General features: G+C 42.0%; 1 protein-coding gene across 7 annotated transcripts in view; it reads right to left on the bottom strand.

The window, feature by feature from the left end:
• The window catches only part of CADPS2 (calcium dependent secretion activator 2), a gene marked incomplete at both ends in the record, with an annotated part of 338,118 nt that overhangs the window by 25,788 nt on the left and 297,261 nt on the right, over nt 1-15,069 (bottom strand). For all 7 annotated transcript variants that reach the window (XM_080622719.1, XM_080622717.1, XM_080622722.1 and 4 more), the window contains 3 exons: nt 11,098-11,130; nt 11,248-11,331; nt 14,781-14,855. In XM_080622719.1, coding sequence (XP_080478845.1) covers nt 11,098-11,130; nt 11,248-11,331; nt 14,781-14,855 — 192 coding nt within the window. The remainder of the gene's footprint in view (nt 1-11,097; nt 11,131-11,247; nt 11,332-14,780; nt 14,856-15,069) is intronic.

Here is a 15,069-nt window from a genome sequence, read left to right as displayed (position 1 = left end):
CATTATTCCAGTTTCCAAGATGATGGAGAAGCAGTATTATAATCAATACACATAGTTCCCACTGGCAAAGTTTGCCTGAGGCACCTAGTCAAAAGTAATGCTGCATTGCCTTGATTTCCAGGCATACAAATATTTTGCTGCTGAAAGGTTTGCAACAAGTGTAATACTGCCGCTAATATTAGGCTTTTCCTACAGGAGAGATACACTGAAGTTTCTGCACAGCTTTTTGCAGTGTGACAGTTTGTCATAAATCTCAATTAAAAATGTGTACATTTATAAATACTTGATTTATGTTTGTTGTCACTTTGGCATTAGTCACAGAACATTTCTTAGCATCAGAGAGTATTAAACAAACCTTTATTCTTGATATTACCAAGAAAAAAACCCTAGTTTTACCAAGTTGGCATCCTATCAAGGCATCAATGAGAAGATGTTAGAGACTAACTATATAATAACAAACTTCATCCCATTTCGTGTTTGCTCTCTTCTCCTCCCCCTTTCCCTCCCCTGAATCATGGAGGGAGACTTTTTAACTACAGCGTGGATGTCACAATGAAATGAAAAGGAGTGATGAGCTGGAGGGGGCTATTGTGAGAAACACAGGAGCTCCTTATTCAGTGTCCACCACCAAATGAAAGAGCATGTTGGAAAATTTCACTGCCTGAAATTTCTCCTTTAAATACAGCATGTCTCATGCCTGGGCTTTGCAATGACAGAATTAAAATATCATTAAAATATTTCTGGAATACAAACTGCTTGTACTCTTGACAAGATCCTTGCTCCCTTCATTTCTTACAAATCAAAATACATAAGTCAGGCAGGAAGATGCACCATTTATATAATCAGTCTATTATAAAGGTAACATTTTATTCTCACATGGTTATGAAATATAATATTTTATTTAAATAGAAAAATACAATGCATTTTCCCTGCCTCTAATACATCTTCCTGTAAATGAAAAAGCAATCTTGGCAAAGGCTAAATGTGTGCATTTTGACAACTGTCATGCAGCACCTAAGCTGTGATTCTGCAAGCATTTACACAAACACTTTTCCATATTTGTGTAGTTTCATTACATCCACAGGGCAACAAAGGAATGCAAGTGTCTGCCCAGGATCTGGATTCTCTAGTGCAAAAGGTCTTAAAAATGCTACTGTGTAAAACCAGGTATTAAAATATGCCTTTCCCCCCAAAATAACTATGTTCTACTATGGTATTTTAACTTTTCTACATATTAGCAGCTGTCTTTCTGATTTCCATTTAAGAGGTATCTCAGAAATACTGCTGACTTAAAACAGACAGTGCAGAGTTTCCCCTCCAATTCTGCAATAGCTTGTTTTTACAGATCTGAAACAGTAGGGCCAGTTCCCAGTTTTGGGCATACAGAGGAGGAAGATGTGGAATAGAGAGGCAGGAGAAGCCTTAAGCATGAGGATAACAATTGTTCTGTGCTCTTTATTTTCAGACAGATGCCTCCAAGTAAATCCTGCTTAAAAATGAATGGCACAGTATGGCCACACCTGAATAAACACTGATTTCCTAGAAAAAGTAGTTTGCTGCTTAAAACCAGCTAAATGAGGTCATGCAGCAAGTGTGATATTTGGAAACTGAGGTATCTGGAAGGTCCCAATGTGTATCTGCCTGGTAGGAGGCAGAGTTCCTACTCTGGCCTCTACAGGACCCCATAAGTCAAATGCTGGCACATGTGTGAGGCCCCTTTTCATACCTTTGATCCCTGCATAAAGGCAAGAGCGGAGCAAGAGGCCTGGCATTGTGTGAGCTGCGCACTGCTGTCAGCCCTTGGTCCTTCAAATGACCTCTCTGCACTTGGTATGACAGGTGGCCTACATGAAGTGAGGGAGGATTAGGTTCCTTCTGTGCCCTCTAAATGACTGGCATAGATTACTGGCTCCTACAAAGGGATTCAAACATACCTTTCCGAACAAAAAGCAGTATATACATATGCATGTAACTGGATGCTCAATTTGTATGACTAATTGCTCTGGTTGTAGTTGGAAATGAGGCAAATGTGTGTAGAAATGACCAGCTAGAGACACAGTTATTTGTGTGGAAAACTGACTTACATGATGAGAAATTGAACACAATGAAATTATCTACATGATTGAGGAATAACAATAATTTGAGATTAACAATATAGACTTTTTTCGCTCAATTCTACTGCCTTCTTTCTCTATGCTCATTGATTAACTGGCTTTGTGAATAGAATATTAAAAAAAAAGAAAAGAATTAGACAGCTTGTTCTTCTACATTTCCTAAGGATTGTTTGGCCTTTAAGAGAAACTAACAGAGTTATAGCAAATTTGGGTGAATTGTTTTAAAAGAAATAGTAACCTAAATCACCTCCTGCATAACCAAACATCAAAACATACCATTAACAAGAGCAAAAATTGCATGTTTCGTTCACTACTTATATTTGTAACGCTTGTGTTATTTTCCTGTGAACATTTGGTTTCTTCCACATGCACAGCAGGCACAACTTCTTTCACTTCAGAGCTTAGCATAGTGTGACAATTACCAACACAAGAGTGTAATAGCAACTAGATTTCTTCATTATTATTTTTAGGAAATCATAGGCCATCATACTTGTTACTCTTCTTAGTCTGGGTTATTTTGCACTGTCCCTAGTATTTCTGCTGGTGTTTCAATTACCCAAACACACACAGTGTCCACACAGCCCCACATGCAATGGCTGGGGAAACCAACGGAAGCTCCTTGTGACTGTGTACATCCCACTTCATGAAGAACCTTCTGTAAAATAGAGGCTCATGTTGAATAATTTCTTAAACAGGTTAAAAAGAAAAAGATGAAAATTTTTTTGGATGGAGTAATTCACGATTCTCTGGCAAGATTAACAAATGGAAGGGGAGATCACAACATTTTTACAAACATATCTCCCAAATGAACTGTGCATACATTTCCCACCCTGGCACTGAGAAGTTGAGCGATGCCTTCTGGGGAGTGTGCGTCTTTGTGCCCAACTATTTAATGACTAAATCCCCTCTCAATATAAATAGAAGTAACATTTTGCTCAAAATGAGCAAGACTCATCCAAAAATGTCTTCCTTTAGAATCCTTTATTATTTCTATTTTTGGTTACCTTTAAACTTTTGTACCCCCTTTACCTTTTATTCTCTCTTTAAAACATTCTGCTCAGTAGTACCTTCATTTTCTTCTAACATCTCTTTTGTCTAGTTATTTTCTTTTTATTTCATTATAAACCAGCACATTTTTTTTCCTCTTTGCCAAATATTGAGCCTGGCAATCAAAGGAAATCAAATGCTGAATTCACATGCTCAAAAGAACTTCAAAGGCTTTTTGCCTCCCCCAACCTCCTTCTCCCTGAGATCCACCAAGATCTTTTTCAGGGACCCCAAAGACAGCACTAAGGTGAGATGCTCAAATGGAGTTGGGGCAGAAGGGAACAATGTGGTCATTTAACAAAGTGCAATGTTGCACATATTTGCAACTATATCAAAAGAAAGGACCTGCTGTGATCACTTTTAAGTTACTTCCATATATGCAGCTCTATTGTAAGGAGGGACAAGAAGAGAATTGAAACCATATCAGTTCGAACTACAGCCACACAAGGCATTTAATTAGCTTCAGGTTTGCTAGGTTACCATCTCATGACTGAGAGCTCAGTGTAAATTCCTTACCCTGTGCTCCTCCCTTCCACTTCTCACACCAGTTGTGAGCCCATGAGATGAACTTGTAATGTGATGACTTACAGCCTCCTTTTGCAGTTGGAATTTGTAATTTCCATAACTACCGATTTTAGATCCTATTCAGACTGGGCACTCACTGTCGGTGGTGACAGTAAGGGTTCTTACTAGCCTCAACTGTCTTCACAACAAGTGGAAGGATGTGAAGAAGCAATCAGAGTAACCCAGGTAAAATCTCCTCCAGAATCTGGAAAATGTTTTCTTGGTCAGGTCCACAGCCTCCCTGACATACAGTTTACACTTCTAGTTTACAACTGTAGTACTACCACCCAGTTCACACTTTGGACTGTGGGTAAGGTGTGTGGGATAGCTGAAAAGTGAAGCGGCAATAAAAATGCAAGGATCCTGATAGCCTGTCTATAATTTGGTCATCTCTTCAGTCCAAGCGACACCATTCAGTGCATGTGAGAAAGGCAGAGGGGCTCCAGCAATCAGCTTCTCACCTTGTCTTCCCTCCTCTCCCCAGCAGTGCACCCCTGTGTGACCTGACTTGCAATACTCCCCTGAGCCACAGCAAAGGTATTTTTTCAGTCTCATCTATATTGTGAACTCCAGTGTATCCAGGCCAGCGGTAAAAGACTTTGAAATCTCCTTCTCATAGATATTCTATGTAACTTGGAGGGTTTTTTCATGTTACTTGAAAGAAGCTAATGAATTTCCATTTTGTTCAGTAATTTTTACTTTTTTGAGTCTAAAGTGCCTCACCAAGGACTCTTTGGGGTCCACAGTACAATATATTAACAAAGGCTATTCTAAATTAACTGGATTTGATATGAGGTCATTCTTTTGAATGCAAAATTGAGTCTTTTTCTTTTTTTGTGAAAAACAAGAGCATTTATACAATTCAACAAAAAGCCCACACATAACCAAGTAAGAAAAAAATCCTGAAAACATCATCCGAACAGAAATGTTATTATTCACTATTTATGAATAGTGGCTATGTTATGGCTAGTTTGTGTCAGGTGTCCTGTCCCTGCTTCCTCCCGGCTTCCCCTCCTCCCTGGCAGAGCATGAGACTCACAAAGTCCTTGGTCAGTCTAAACATTCTGACCAGCAACTGAAAACATTGGCTTTATCAGTATTATTCCCAGGCCGAAAGTCAAAACCACAGCACTGCACCAGCTACTAAGAAGGAGAAAAAGTGACGGCTGCTGCTGAACCCAGGACAGTATACACCCCTTACTCCATACCATTCACATCATGCTCAGATCCCACATTTTCCATATACCCTCAGTCTCATCTCAGCGCACTGTTATCTTAGTGCATGGACCAACTCCTGTAAAGCTGCTGAGTCCATCTGGTCCATGATGTTGGGCTCCATCTCTTGTAACAGTCTTTCAGAGCAGGAGAGGCTGTGTGCAGTGTTCACACTCGTGAATAACCTGGGCAATAGTGTCTATTGCTAAGTCCACCCCTCGATCATGAGTCCATCTCTATGTTGCATCTCTGTCCTGATGGCCTGAAGTGTCATGGGCCCATCAGGCTCAAAATAATTCACCCTCCCCTGCAGCAATTTCTGCAACTTGTCGTTGGGGACTCCATACAGCTGCCTTCCATCTCCGACGCTTCTAAAGCACCGGAGGGGCCCAGAGGACCAGATACTTGCCCATACTGTTCCACACACCCTGCCACTCATGACTGTCCAGCCTTGGGGAAAACCTCTTGGTCCTCCTATATTGTCGTCTAATCCTAGACAAGGCCCAAACCTGACTCTGCTTAACTCTCGGGCTCAGTCAAAATGGTCGTGGGTAGAACACACTCTGTGTGTGTGCCAACATGGTGATCCCTATCACAGTCAGCAGGCAGGTCCCAAGGGTACCCAAAGGCCATTCAAAACCTTCAAAACTCTCAAATGATGCTGCTGTACTTGTCACTGGGGCTGCTGTAGCTGCTGTGCTTGCCGGCTCTCTCACCACCAGCTTCTCTTTTTCTGAGTCCAGATCTTCCTCCTCTGCCTTGCTGGGAAATGCTGCGTGATCTCCTGCATCTTTCTGGGGCTCAGGCTCACGGGGCTCAGTGGGCTGCTGCCGGGGAATGCTCTCGGCCGCTGCAGGGATGGGCTCAGTTATGGGGATTGGCTCCTCCGCCGCCTCCTCCCGCTGCTCGGCATCCACTTCCTTCCCGCCCTCCAGCCCCGCTCCTGCCGCCGCTTGGTCCCCGGGGCTGCTCCCCCTCAGCTCCCCGCAGCCTCACAAAGACGGAGGCGAGGACGAGGGCCAGGACGATGAAGAGCAGCGGGACGGCCAGGTACAAGTCCACAGCCACGTCCATCCCGCCCTGCTGCCGGAGCCTGCCCGTATTACAAGCCATTACCATAAAATACAATGAAACAAGAACCTTAGCCCAAGGCCCACACTTGATAAACACTAACACAGCAAATACCAGCTCTAAGTAAGCTACAGCATACTGAGACTGTGATATCAAGAGAAACAACTTTGAGAGCCCATAAATCGGCATTGTGCCTTGATCAGATCTGTTGTTATCTCAACTCTTCATGCCCCACGTTGGGCAACAAAAAGAACTGTCGTGGTTTAAGCCCAGGCCGTAAATTAGAACCATGCAGTCTACTTCCCACCCCCCCCACCTTCTTCCCCCCACTCCTGGAGGGACGGGAAGGAGAATCAAAAGAATGCAACTCCCACGGGTTGAGATAAGATCAATTTAGTAACTAAGGCATAACACAAATCACTACTGCTACCACCAATAATAATAATGATAAGGGAAATAAGAAGGGAAGAGAATACAGCACTTCACCACCTGCCGATTGATAACTCCCCCACCCAGCAGTGATCCAGCCCTTCTGGGGACTCTCAGTTCTGCATCCTGGGCATGACGTGCTGTGGTATGGAATACCTCTTTGGCTAGTTTGTGTCAGGTGTCCTGTCCCTGCTTCCTCCCGGCTTCCCCTCCTCCCTGGCAGAGCATGAGACTCACAAAGTCCTTGGTCAGTCTAAACATTCTGACCAGCAACTGAAAACATTGGCTTTATCAGTATTATTCCCAGGCCGAAAGTCAAAACCACAGCACTGCACCAGCTACTAAGAAAAAGAAAAAGTGACGGCTGCTGCTGAACCCAGGACAGGTGACTATAAAGACAGCAAAATAGCAAATTCCGGAAATGGAATTTTTTCCTTTTATTTAGTATGCATGGGTTTTTTTTTTTAGTAACTTATTTAGGCTTAGAAGTATTATATTTTTAAGTACAGAACTGCTGAAAGGATTTATGGCCACCACACAATCTAGCACGTCTGGCATTCTTCTCTATTTGTAAGTTTATTTCTTGTAAGGTCATTAACATACCAATTTCAGTAATTTTTTTTCTATGCTTAGAAAATATGATTGTTTTAGAATCACATTAAAAAGATGAGAACGTAGAATCGTAGAATCATAGAATCATAGAATAGTTAGGGCTGGAAAGGACCTTAAGATCATCTAGTTCCAACCCCCCTGCCATGGGCAGGGACACCTCACACTAAGCCATGCCACCCAAGGCCTCATCCAACCTGGCCTTGAACACCGCCAAGGATGGAGCATTCACAACCTCCCTGGGCAACCCATTCCAGTGCCTCACCACCCTCACAGTAAAGAATTTCTTCCTTAGATCCAATCTAAACTTCCCCTGCTTAAGTTTGAACCCGTTACCCCTTGTCCTGTCACTACAGTCCCTAATGATGAGTCCATCCCCAGCATCCTTGTAGGCCCCCTTCAGATACTGGAAGACTGCTATGAGGTCTCCACGCAGCCTTCTCTTCTCCAGGCTGAACAGCCCCAACTTTCTCAGCCTCTCTTCATACAGGAGGTGCTTCAGTCCCCTGATCATCCTCGTGGCCCTCCTCTGGACTTGTTCCAACAGTTCCATGTCCTTTTTATGTTGAGGACACCAGAACTGCACACAGTGCTCCAAGTGAGGTCTCACGAGAGCAGAGTAGAGGGGCAGGATCACCTCCTTCGACCTGCTGGTCACGCTCCTCTTGATGCAGCCCAGGATACAGTTGGCTTTCCGGGCTGCAAGCGCACACTGAAGCCAGCTCATATTCAGTTTTTCATCGACCAACACCCCCAAGTCCTTCTCTGCGGGGCTGCTCTGAATCTCTTCTCTGCCCAACCTGTAGCTGTGCCTGGGATTGCTCCAACCCAGGTGTAGGACCTTGCACTTGGCATGGTTAAACTTCATAAGATTGGCATCAGCCCACCTCACAAGTGTGTCAAGGTCCCTCTGGATGGCATTCCTTCCCTCCGGCGTATCAAGCAAACCACACAGCTTGGTGTCATCGGTAAACTTGCTGAGGGTGCACTCAATCCCACTGTCCATGTGACCGACAAAGATGTTGAACAAGACCAGTCCCAAAACCGATGCCTGAAGGACACCACTCGTTACCGGTCTCCAGCCGGACATTGAGCCATTGACCACAACTCTTTGCGTACGGCCATCCAGCCAGTTCTTTATCCACCAAGTGGTCCACCTATCAAATTGATGTCTCTCCAATTTAGAGACAAGGATGTCATGTGGGACAGTGTCGAACACTTTGCACAAATCCAGTTACATGACGTCAACTGCTCTGCCCCTGTCCATCAGTTTCGTAGCCCCATCATAGAAGGCCACTAAGTTGGTCAGGCAGGATTTCCCCTTAGTGAAGCCATGCTGGCTGTCACCAAGAACCTCCTTGTTTTTCATGTGCCTTAGCATTTCTTCCAGGAGAATCTGCTCCAAGATTTTGCCATGCACAGAGGTGAGACTGACTGGTCTGCAATTCCCCGGGTCATCCATTTTCCCCTTCTTGAAAATGGGGGTTATATTTCCCTTTTTCCAGTCATCGGGAACTTCACCTGACTGCCATGATTTTTCAAATATGATGGACAGTGGCTTAGCAACTTCATTCGCCAGCTCCTTCAGGACCCGCGGATGGATTTCATCAGGTCCCATTGACTTGTGTACGTTCAGGTTCTTAAGATGGTCTCGAACCAGATCCTCTCCTACAGTGCGCCTAGGGTCTTCATTCTCACAGTCCCTGTGTTCGCCTTCCAAGAGTTGGGTGGTGCAGTCAGAGACTTTGCCAGTGAAGACCGAGGCAAAGAAGTCATTAAGAACCTCAGCCTTCTCCAAATCCAGGGTAGCCAGTTCTCCCGATAGCTTCCGGAGGGGGCCTACGTTTTCCCTAGTCTGTCTTTTATTCGCTACGTACCTATAGCATCCCTTCCTGTTATCCTTAACATCCCTAGCCAAGTTCAATTCTAACTGGGCCTTAGCTTTCCTAGCCTGGTCCCTAGCTTCCCGGACAACATCCCGGTATTCTTCCCAGGCCGCCTGTCCCTGCTTCCACCTTCTATAAGCCTCTTTTTTCCATTGAATTTTCCTGAACAGCTCCTTATCCATCCAAGGAGGTCTCCTGGCCCTCCTGCTGCACTTCCTTCTAGTTGGGATGCAACACTCCTGAGCTCATAGTAGGTGATCCTTGAATAACAACCAACAGTCTTGGGCCCCCTGCCCTCTAGGGCTGTATCCCATGGAACCTTACTAAGCAGGTTCCTGAAGAGGCCAAAGTCTGCTCTCTTGAAGTCCAGGGCAGTGAGCTTGCTGCACGCTCTTCTCACTGTCCTGAGGATCTTGAATTCGACCATCTTGTGGTCGCTGCAACCAAGGCTGCCCTGGAGCGTCACATTTCCAACCAGCCCTTCCCTGTTGGTGAGCATGAGGTCAAGCATGGCACCTCTCCTTGTCGGCTCCTCTGTTACTTGCAGGAGGAAGTTGTCTTCCACACAGTCAAGGAACCTCCTGTATTGTTTGTGCCGGGCCGTACCTTCACTCCAACAGATGTCAGGGTGGTTGAAGTCTCCCATGAGAACAAGGGCCTGTGAGCGTGAGGCTGTTTCTATCTGCCTATAGAGCACTTCATCCACAGATTCCTCTTGATCAGGTGGTCTGTAACAGATCCCCACAGTGATGTCCCCCATTGCTGTTCTCCCTTTAACTCTGACCCACAAACTCTCTGTCGACTGCTCACCCGTCCCCAGACAGAGTTCCATACTCTCCAGCCTATCCCTAACATAAATAGCAACTCCCCCTCTCCGCCTGCCAGGCCTGTCTTTTCTATAGAGCCTGTAACTTTCCATTCCAACACTCCAGTCGTAGAAGCCATCCCAGCATGTTTCTGTGATGCCTACTATATCATACTCCCGTAGTCGTGCACACATCTCTAATTCCTCTTGTTTGTTCCCCATGCTACGGGCGTTTGTACAGAGGCATCTGAGCCGAGCTCCAAATGAAGCCGGCTCATTGGCTGGAGTGGCTGGAATATCTCTGCATCGCTCTGAGCATTTATTGTAGGTGCTGGCAACTGACTGGATGTGTTGGGATGAAACAATGCCCCCCTTCCCCAACACATCTAGTTTAAAGAAATCTTGACCAGTCTGGCAAGCCTCCTACCAAAACCTCTCTTCCTCTTCTTTGTCAGATCAGCTCCACCAGCCCCCAGTAGACCTGGCCTACTAACTTGAGTCCCGTATTCAAAACACCCAAACCCCTGACTATGGCACCACCCTTTTAACCATTTATTAACTTGGCCAATCCTCCTAGCTTTTTTAAGGTCCTCCCCTGTATCCTGGAGAATTGATGAAAAGACAATCTGAGCTCCAGAGCCCCTAACCACCTCTCCCAGGGCTCTGTAGTCCTTCTTTATGTTCTCCAGGCTAAAACTTGTGAAAGAGGAAAGGATATTTATGGACAGTGATAATGACAGTATTTAGTAACTTCTTCCTTGCTTTTTAAAAGACATTCTACTATGATACTCTAATAAAAGTATCCTATGATACTCTAATAAAAATATCCTAACAGCTGGATTTTGCTTTTATGTATAAAAGAGCTCCAACAACTACTTTTTCTAGTTTTTATTTATACCACACAAACATTACATAAGCAATGGTAGATCAGAGACTTAGCAAGCAAGGGATTAAAAAGCAAGATTGAATTCTGAAGTCAGAAATCAACAGATAATGGATATTTGAGTACAATGTTTCTACTTGTTGTTTATCCTGTGCATTTGAACAATTTAGTCAAATGAAGGAAAGACCTCTACAAAAGAGTATCTAAGTTACAATGCTTACTCTTCTATAACTGAAAAAGTGCATTGAGAATAACCTTTCTAAGCTTTGCTTTGAGACTTACTCATTGCTTGAGGGAAATGAAACGCCCTCTGAGGTTTGTAGTGGCTGTTTAAATACTCAGTGTAAAGCTATAACGAATCTCGGTAGGAAAGCAGAATGTCAACAATAAAAAAATGTGAGCTAACAAACTCCCAATTTTTTTTTAATTATTATGAGCACTAGGAAAAAAATGAATTAAAAGACTTGTACTTACAGGAACGTCAACGTATTTTGCAGCTGCTTTCACCTTTAGAAAATTAAAAATAAAACAAAACACAGTAAGTGCTTTTTACGACAGATTGTGCACAATTTCAGAATTATGCACATTAAGAAAACCAGAACTGTTGTGAATCCAAACACTTACAGTGAACGAAACTAATGATGAGAAGAAAGTGCCTTCATCGTATCTTGACAACTTAGACAGCACGCCTTCTAACACTGACACAACCTGGGGGGAAAAGCACAGAGTAAAATCTAAATGCACGACAACAATATGAAAAGAAAATATTTAGAATGAGAATGTGAGTTTTTGTTCATTTGAGTTCATTTGGAACTCATTCGAGTTCTATTGTTCAGCAGAGCAAAGCAAACTGTAAACTTGATCCCTTTCTCCATCTCAGAAAGTGCTGAAATCAAGGACAACATTCTTTTTGCAGCTTCACCTACCGATCGGACTGATGGAAATCATTGAACCACTGCAGAAACAGAAACCCAACCCCAAAATTCTCCTGAGGTGGGGCTGCTACCCAACACCAATTTGCTGCCTCTAGACAATGTGGTTAAACATAGGAGCGTGTGTACCCAGCATGCATTTTGGGTAGAAAACATATGTTATTTTCTAGGACCTCAGTTTCTAAGACCAAAGCTTCAAAGATGATGGAGCACAAATGTTAAACATGGTGATCTTGATATCACATTTCTCTGATCTTTGCTATTGAATAGCAACCCAGCTCTGATTTCACCCAACAGTATAATAACACTAGAGTTTTCTGTCAACACCATGCTTGTTGAACTACTATGACATTGCAAAGAAGGGGCAAGAAAACGTATGCCCCAGTCTCTGGTATGGTGAGGTTTCTCTCCCCTCTACTCTCACCTGTGATTCTCCGTGTAAAGTAAGCCCTCAGCAACTGATATGAGAAGGTTTTTTTGCCAAAATTTATTTCTGACACCCCCCCCCTTATTAATTGCACTAAGTATAGCCTTAATGTTAAAACTCCCCCAAATTAGACTTAAAGCAAACAAATGCCCTTCTCATGTCCCTCTGTTATGTTATGCTGCTCAAGTAATTAATGGTAGATAACATAAAATATGTCAGCCATTGTGTTCATGCACATTTGTTTTACACATATGAATTGCTTTCCATTTTATATAAAGATTGTTTTAAAAGTCATCCCTTCTTCCCAACACAGACATTCCCACAACTACGTGTATCATTTTATGAGTGTGAGGACAGAACAAAATTCCATCTGGCATGCTGTTAATGGGCACTGTAACAGTGTCACAACAGTGTCACCTCCAGAGGAACTGAGATCATCACTTTACAATAAGCCCTGCTCTTAACAGTTCAAGGAGCAGGAGCAAGTGCAAACCGACATTTGTCATTTATCAATCTAACCTGTCATATTTACAGTGATTAATTAAGACACCAGTACATAGGCGCCAATCAAGGAATAAAACCGTATCATGAGATAGTGGCAGTTGTTTCTGCACCCCATGCACAGTATAATTACAGTCCTTTTATTAGACTGAATACCACCTTTCTGCTTCGCTGTTGCATGTCTGTGAGATGCTGCTGATCATACTTTAAACTCATTTTATCTGACTGGCAAGGATTCTTTCTGCAGAACAGTGTTGAATCTAATTGCGCGAAGATCTGCTATGGAAATGGCTGATCTCACAAACAACATGGTCTCTACAGTGCCAACAAATAGTTCCATACAAGTGGGATGCAAAAGAACAGACAGCAAAACATTGCAGTGTCAAGGATGCCAATTTAAATGAAGCTGAAAACTTGTTTTCTGAGATCTCAGTGTACAGACACGTGAAGCTCTAAAAGCATTTCTGCGTATACCTCACATTGTCTGAATTGGTTACCCTGAGACACACTGTGCTTTGTTTTGCTGTTTTGTGCTATTCCTGTGATTTGATAAATGTTTTAGCTTGGTAAGTCTTGTGTGCAAAATACACAGTATAGTCTTTATCAAGTAAAATCTCACTGAAGTGAAAAGTGCTCTTTTCATTTTCATAGATGACTTGCAGCTAAAAAGAATGATTGAAACACATTCCACTGGAACACAAAAGAAATAGCACAGAGGCAAAGGCTAAAACATAATGAAAATATATTAGATGAAAAAATGACCACACACGAATATCATGCACACTGGTGTGTATTTTTCCTGGCCAAAATCAAGAATGGAACATCACCCTTCCTCTGTACCCTCAGAGGCTTTCAGCCTTGAAACAGAAGCAATCAGGATGGCATTGGCATTTCACATCTGAGGTGAGGAGTGGCTGGTTAAGCTTCTAATGATCAGCCAATCACACAGAATATTTGATTCATATTTCAAGATTTCAACCTCTGGTAATAGTATATGCAACAACTAATGAGGAAAATCCCTCTGTATTGACAGCACTTGTCTCTAAATTTCTTGTATATATATCCAGGAAAAATATTACTATTTTCTCCCCTCTTCTATAATCTCAGATATTAAGAAAGATAATTAGAAGGTTTGCTTTTATTAAATTCTATTTTCTTCCTCTTCAATACACTAAAACCAGAATTTGACAAGTTAGTTTGCAATGATGACAGGTGGCATGTAAAATGCAAAATTATCGAGTTCAACCATTTGTAGTTATTTTTACATCAAAACTTCCCTTTAGAGAAAAAAATGTGTCATTTCTACACATTTATCAGTAAGTGAACACATTTTGCTTAAACTTCTACAATGATTCTACAAAGCCTTCCTCTTCAACTCCTGTGCAAGCATGGTGGGTGTCAATCCAAAAGGAGATTTCGACTCCCCCACCCCCTGCCAGCAAGCTGTGACAAGTGAAAACAAAGGTATGATGAAAATGTGACCAGAGTTGTATTTTTGTCACTAACGCAAAAATTGTGAAAGTATGGCTTATTTCTCCTAGTTGAAAATCAGATATTTCTGGGTAGTTTGCAATGCATAGATAACAAAAATTCTTATGAAATCTTTCTTTTGTGTCATTATTTGCTGTGTCCCTCAAACTATCAGGGACTGAAAGCTTTTCTTTCATATCAAACGCTTAAGATTTTTACTGGAATGGAGGTGCTACAGTAACACAAGACACTGTTTAAGTTTTCTTCACTTATTCTCCAAGTGCCTATATCATACCAAAACATATTTTCTTTTTAACCTACAAAGTCAATTTCAAGAAATAATGACTGACAAAATATTTTTAAATTAAATGATTTGTGGACCAAAATCTCATTAAAAAGTTATAACAACACTCTGGATGTTGTCCACCTCCAAACACAAAATTTAAATACTACTTTGTGATAGGAAGAAGGTTGTCATGTGAAAAATTAAACAAAAAATAAAACACGCTATTACTTCAGATAACATTGATATATTAAAACCTACCAGTTCTACTAGCTGCTAGCAGTTCTTACATATAACAAAAATACAGAAGACAAACTTATTTGATATTCTGTGCAGGTTGCACAGAAATTGTTTACCTAATGGGTTGTAAAATTTAATTTTGTAAATTCAATACCATTTGCATGACTATTACTTGCAAATTATGCTGTTTCCCCCACAATCTCATTGTGTATAGGAAACTTGTGATATTGAAAGACATTTCAGAAGTTCAATAATTAGAGATATATTTTTTGCTTCATTATAAATTAAAATCTAATAGGTTTACCTTTGAAACAAGAAGTGAAATAATTTCTTTAACAGTTTCTTCAACCAAGTCATCTATTTTTGAATGATATTGTTGCTGTATTTGAAAAGAGAAAGAAGCATTAGCATGTATCTGAACACACACTTTTGTCATAAGTCAAAAACGATGCAAAGCTGATAACCCTGCTAGATCAGATTTACTTAAAATTATCATTTTGAACACCAGAAGAACAAGTCCTTGAAAACGATCCACCCAATCAAGACTTCCTCACATTCTGTGTTGAAAATTTTCCCATGTACACTGTTGAGTT

This window comes from Psittacula echo (assembly GCF_963264785.1).
Source record: "Psittacula echo genome assembly, chromosome: 1".
NCBI lineage: Eukaryota > Metazoa > Chordata > Aves > Psittaciformes > Psittacidae > Psittacula > Psittacula echo.
Note: the sequence above shows the minus strand (reverse complement) of the source record. Positions and strands in the feature narration are given on the sequence as shown.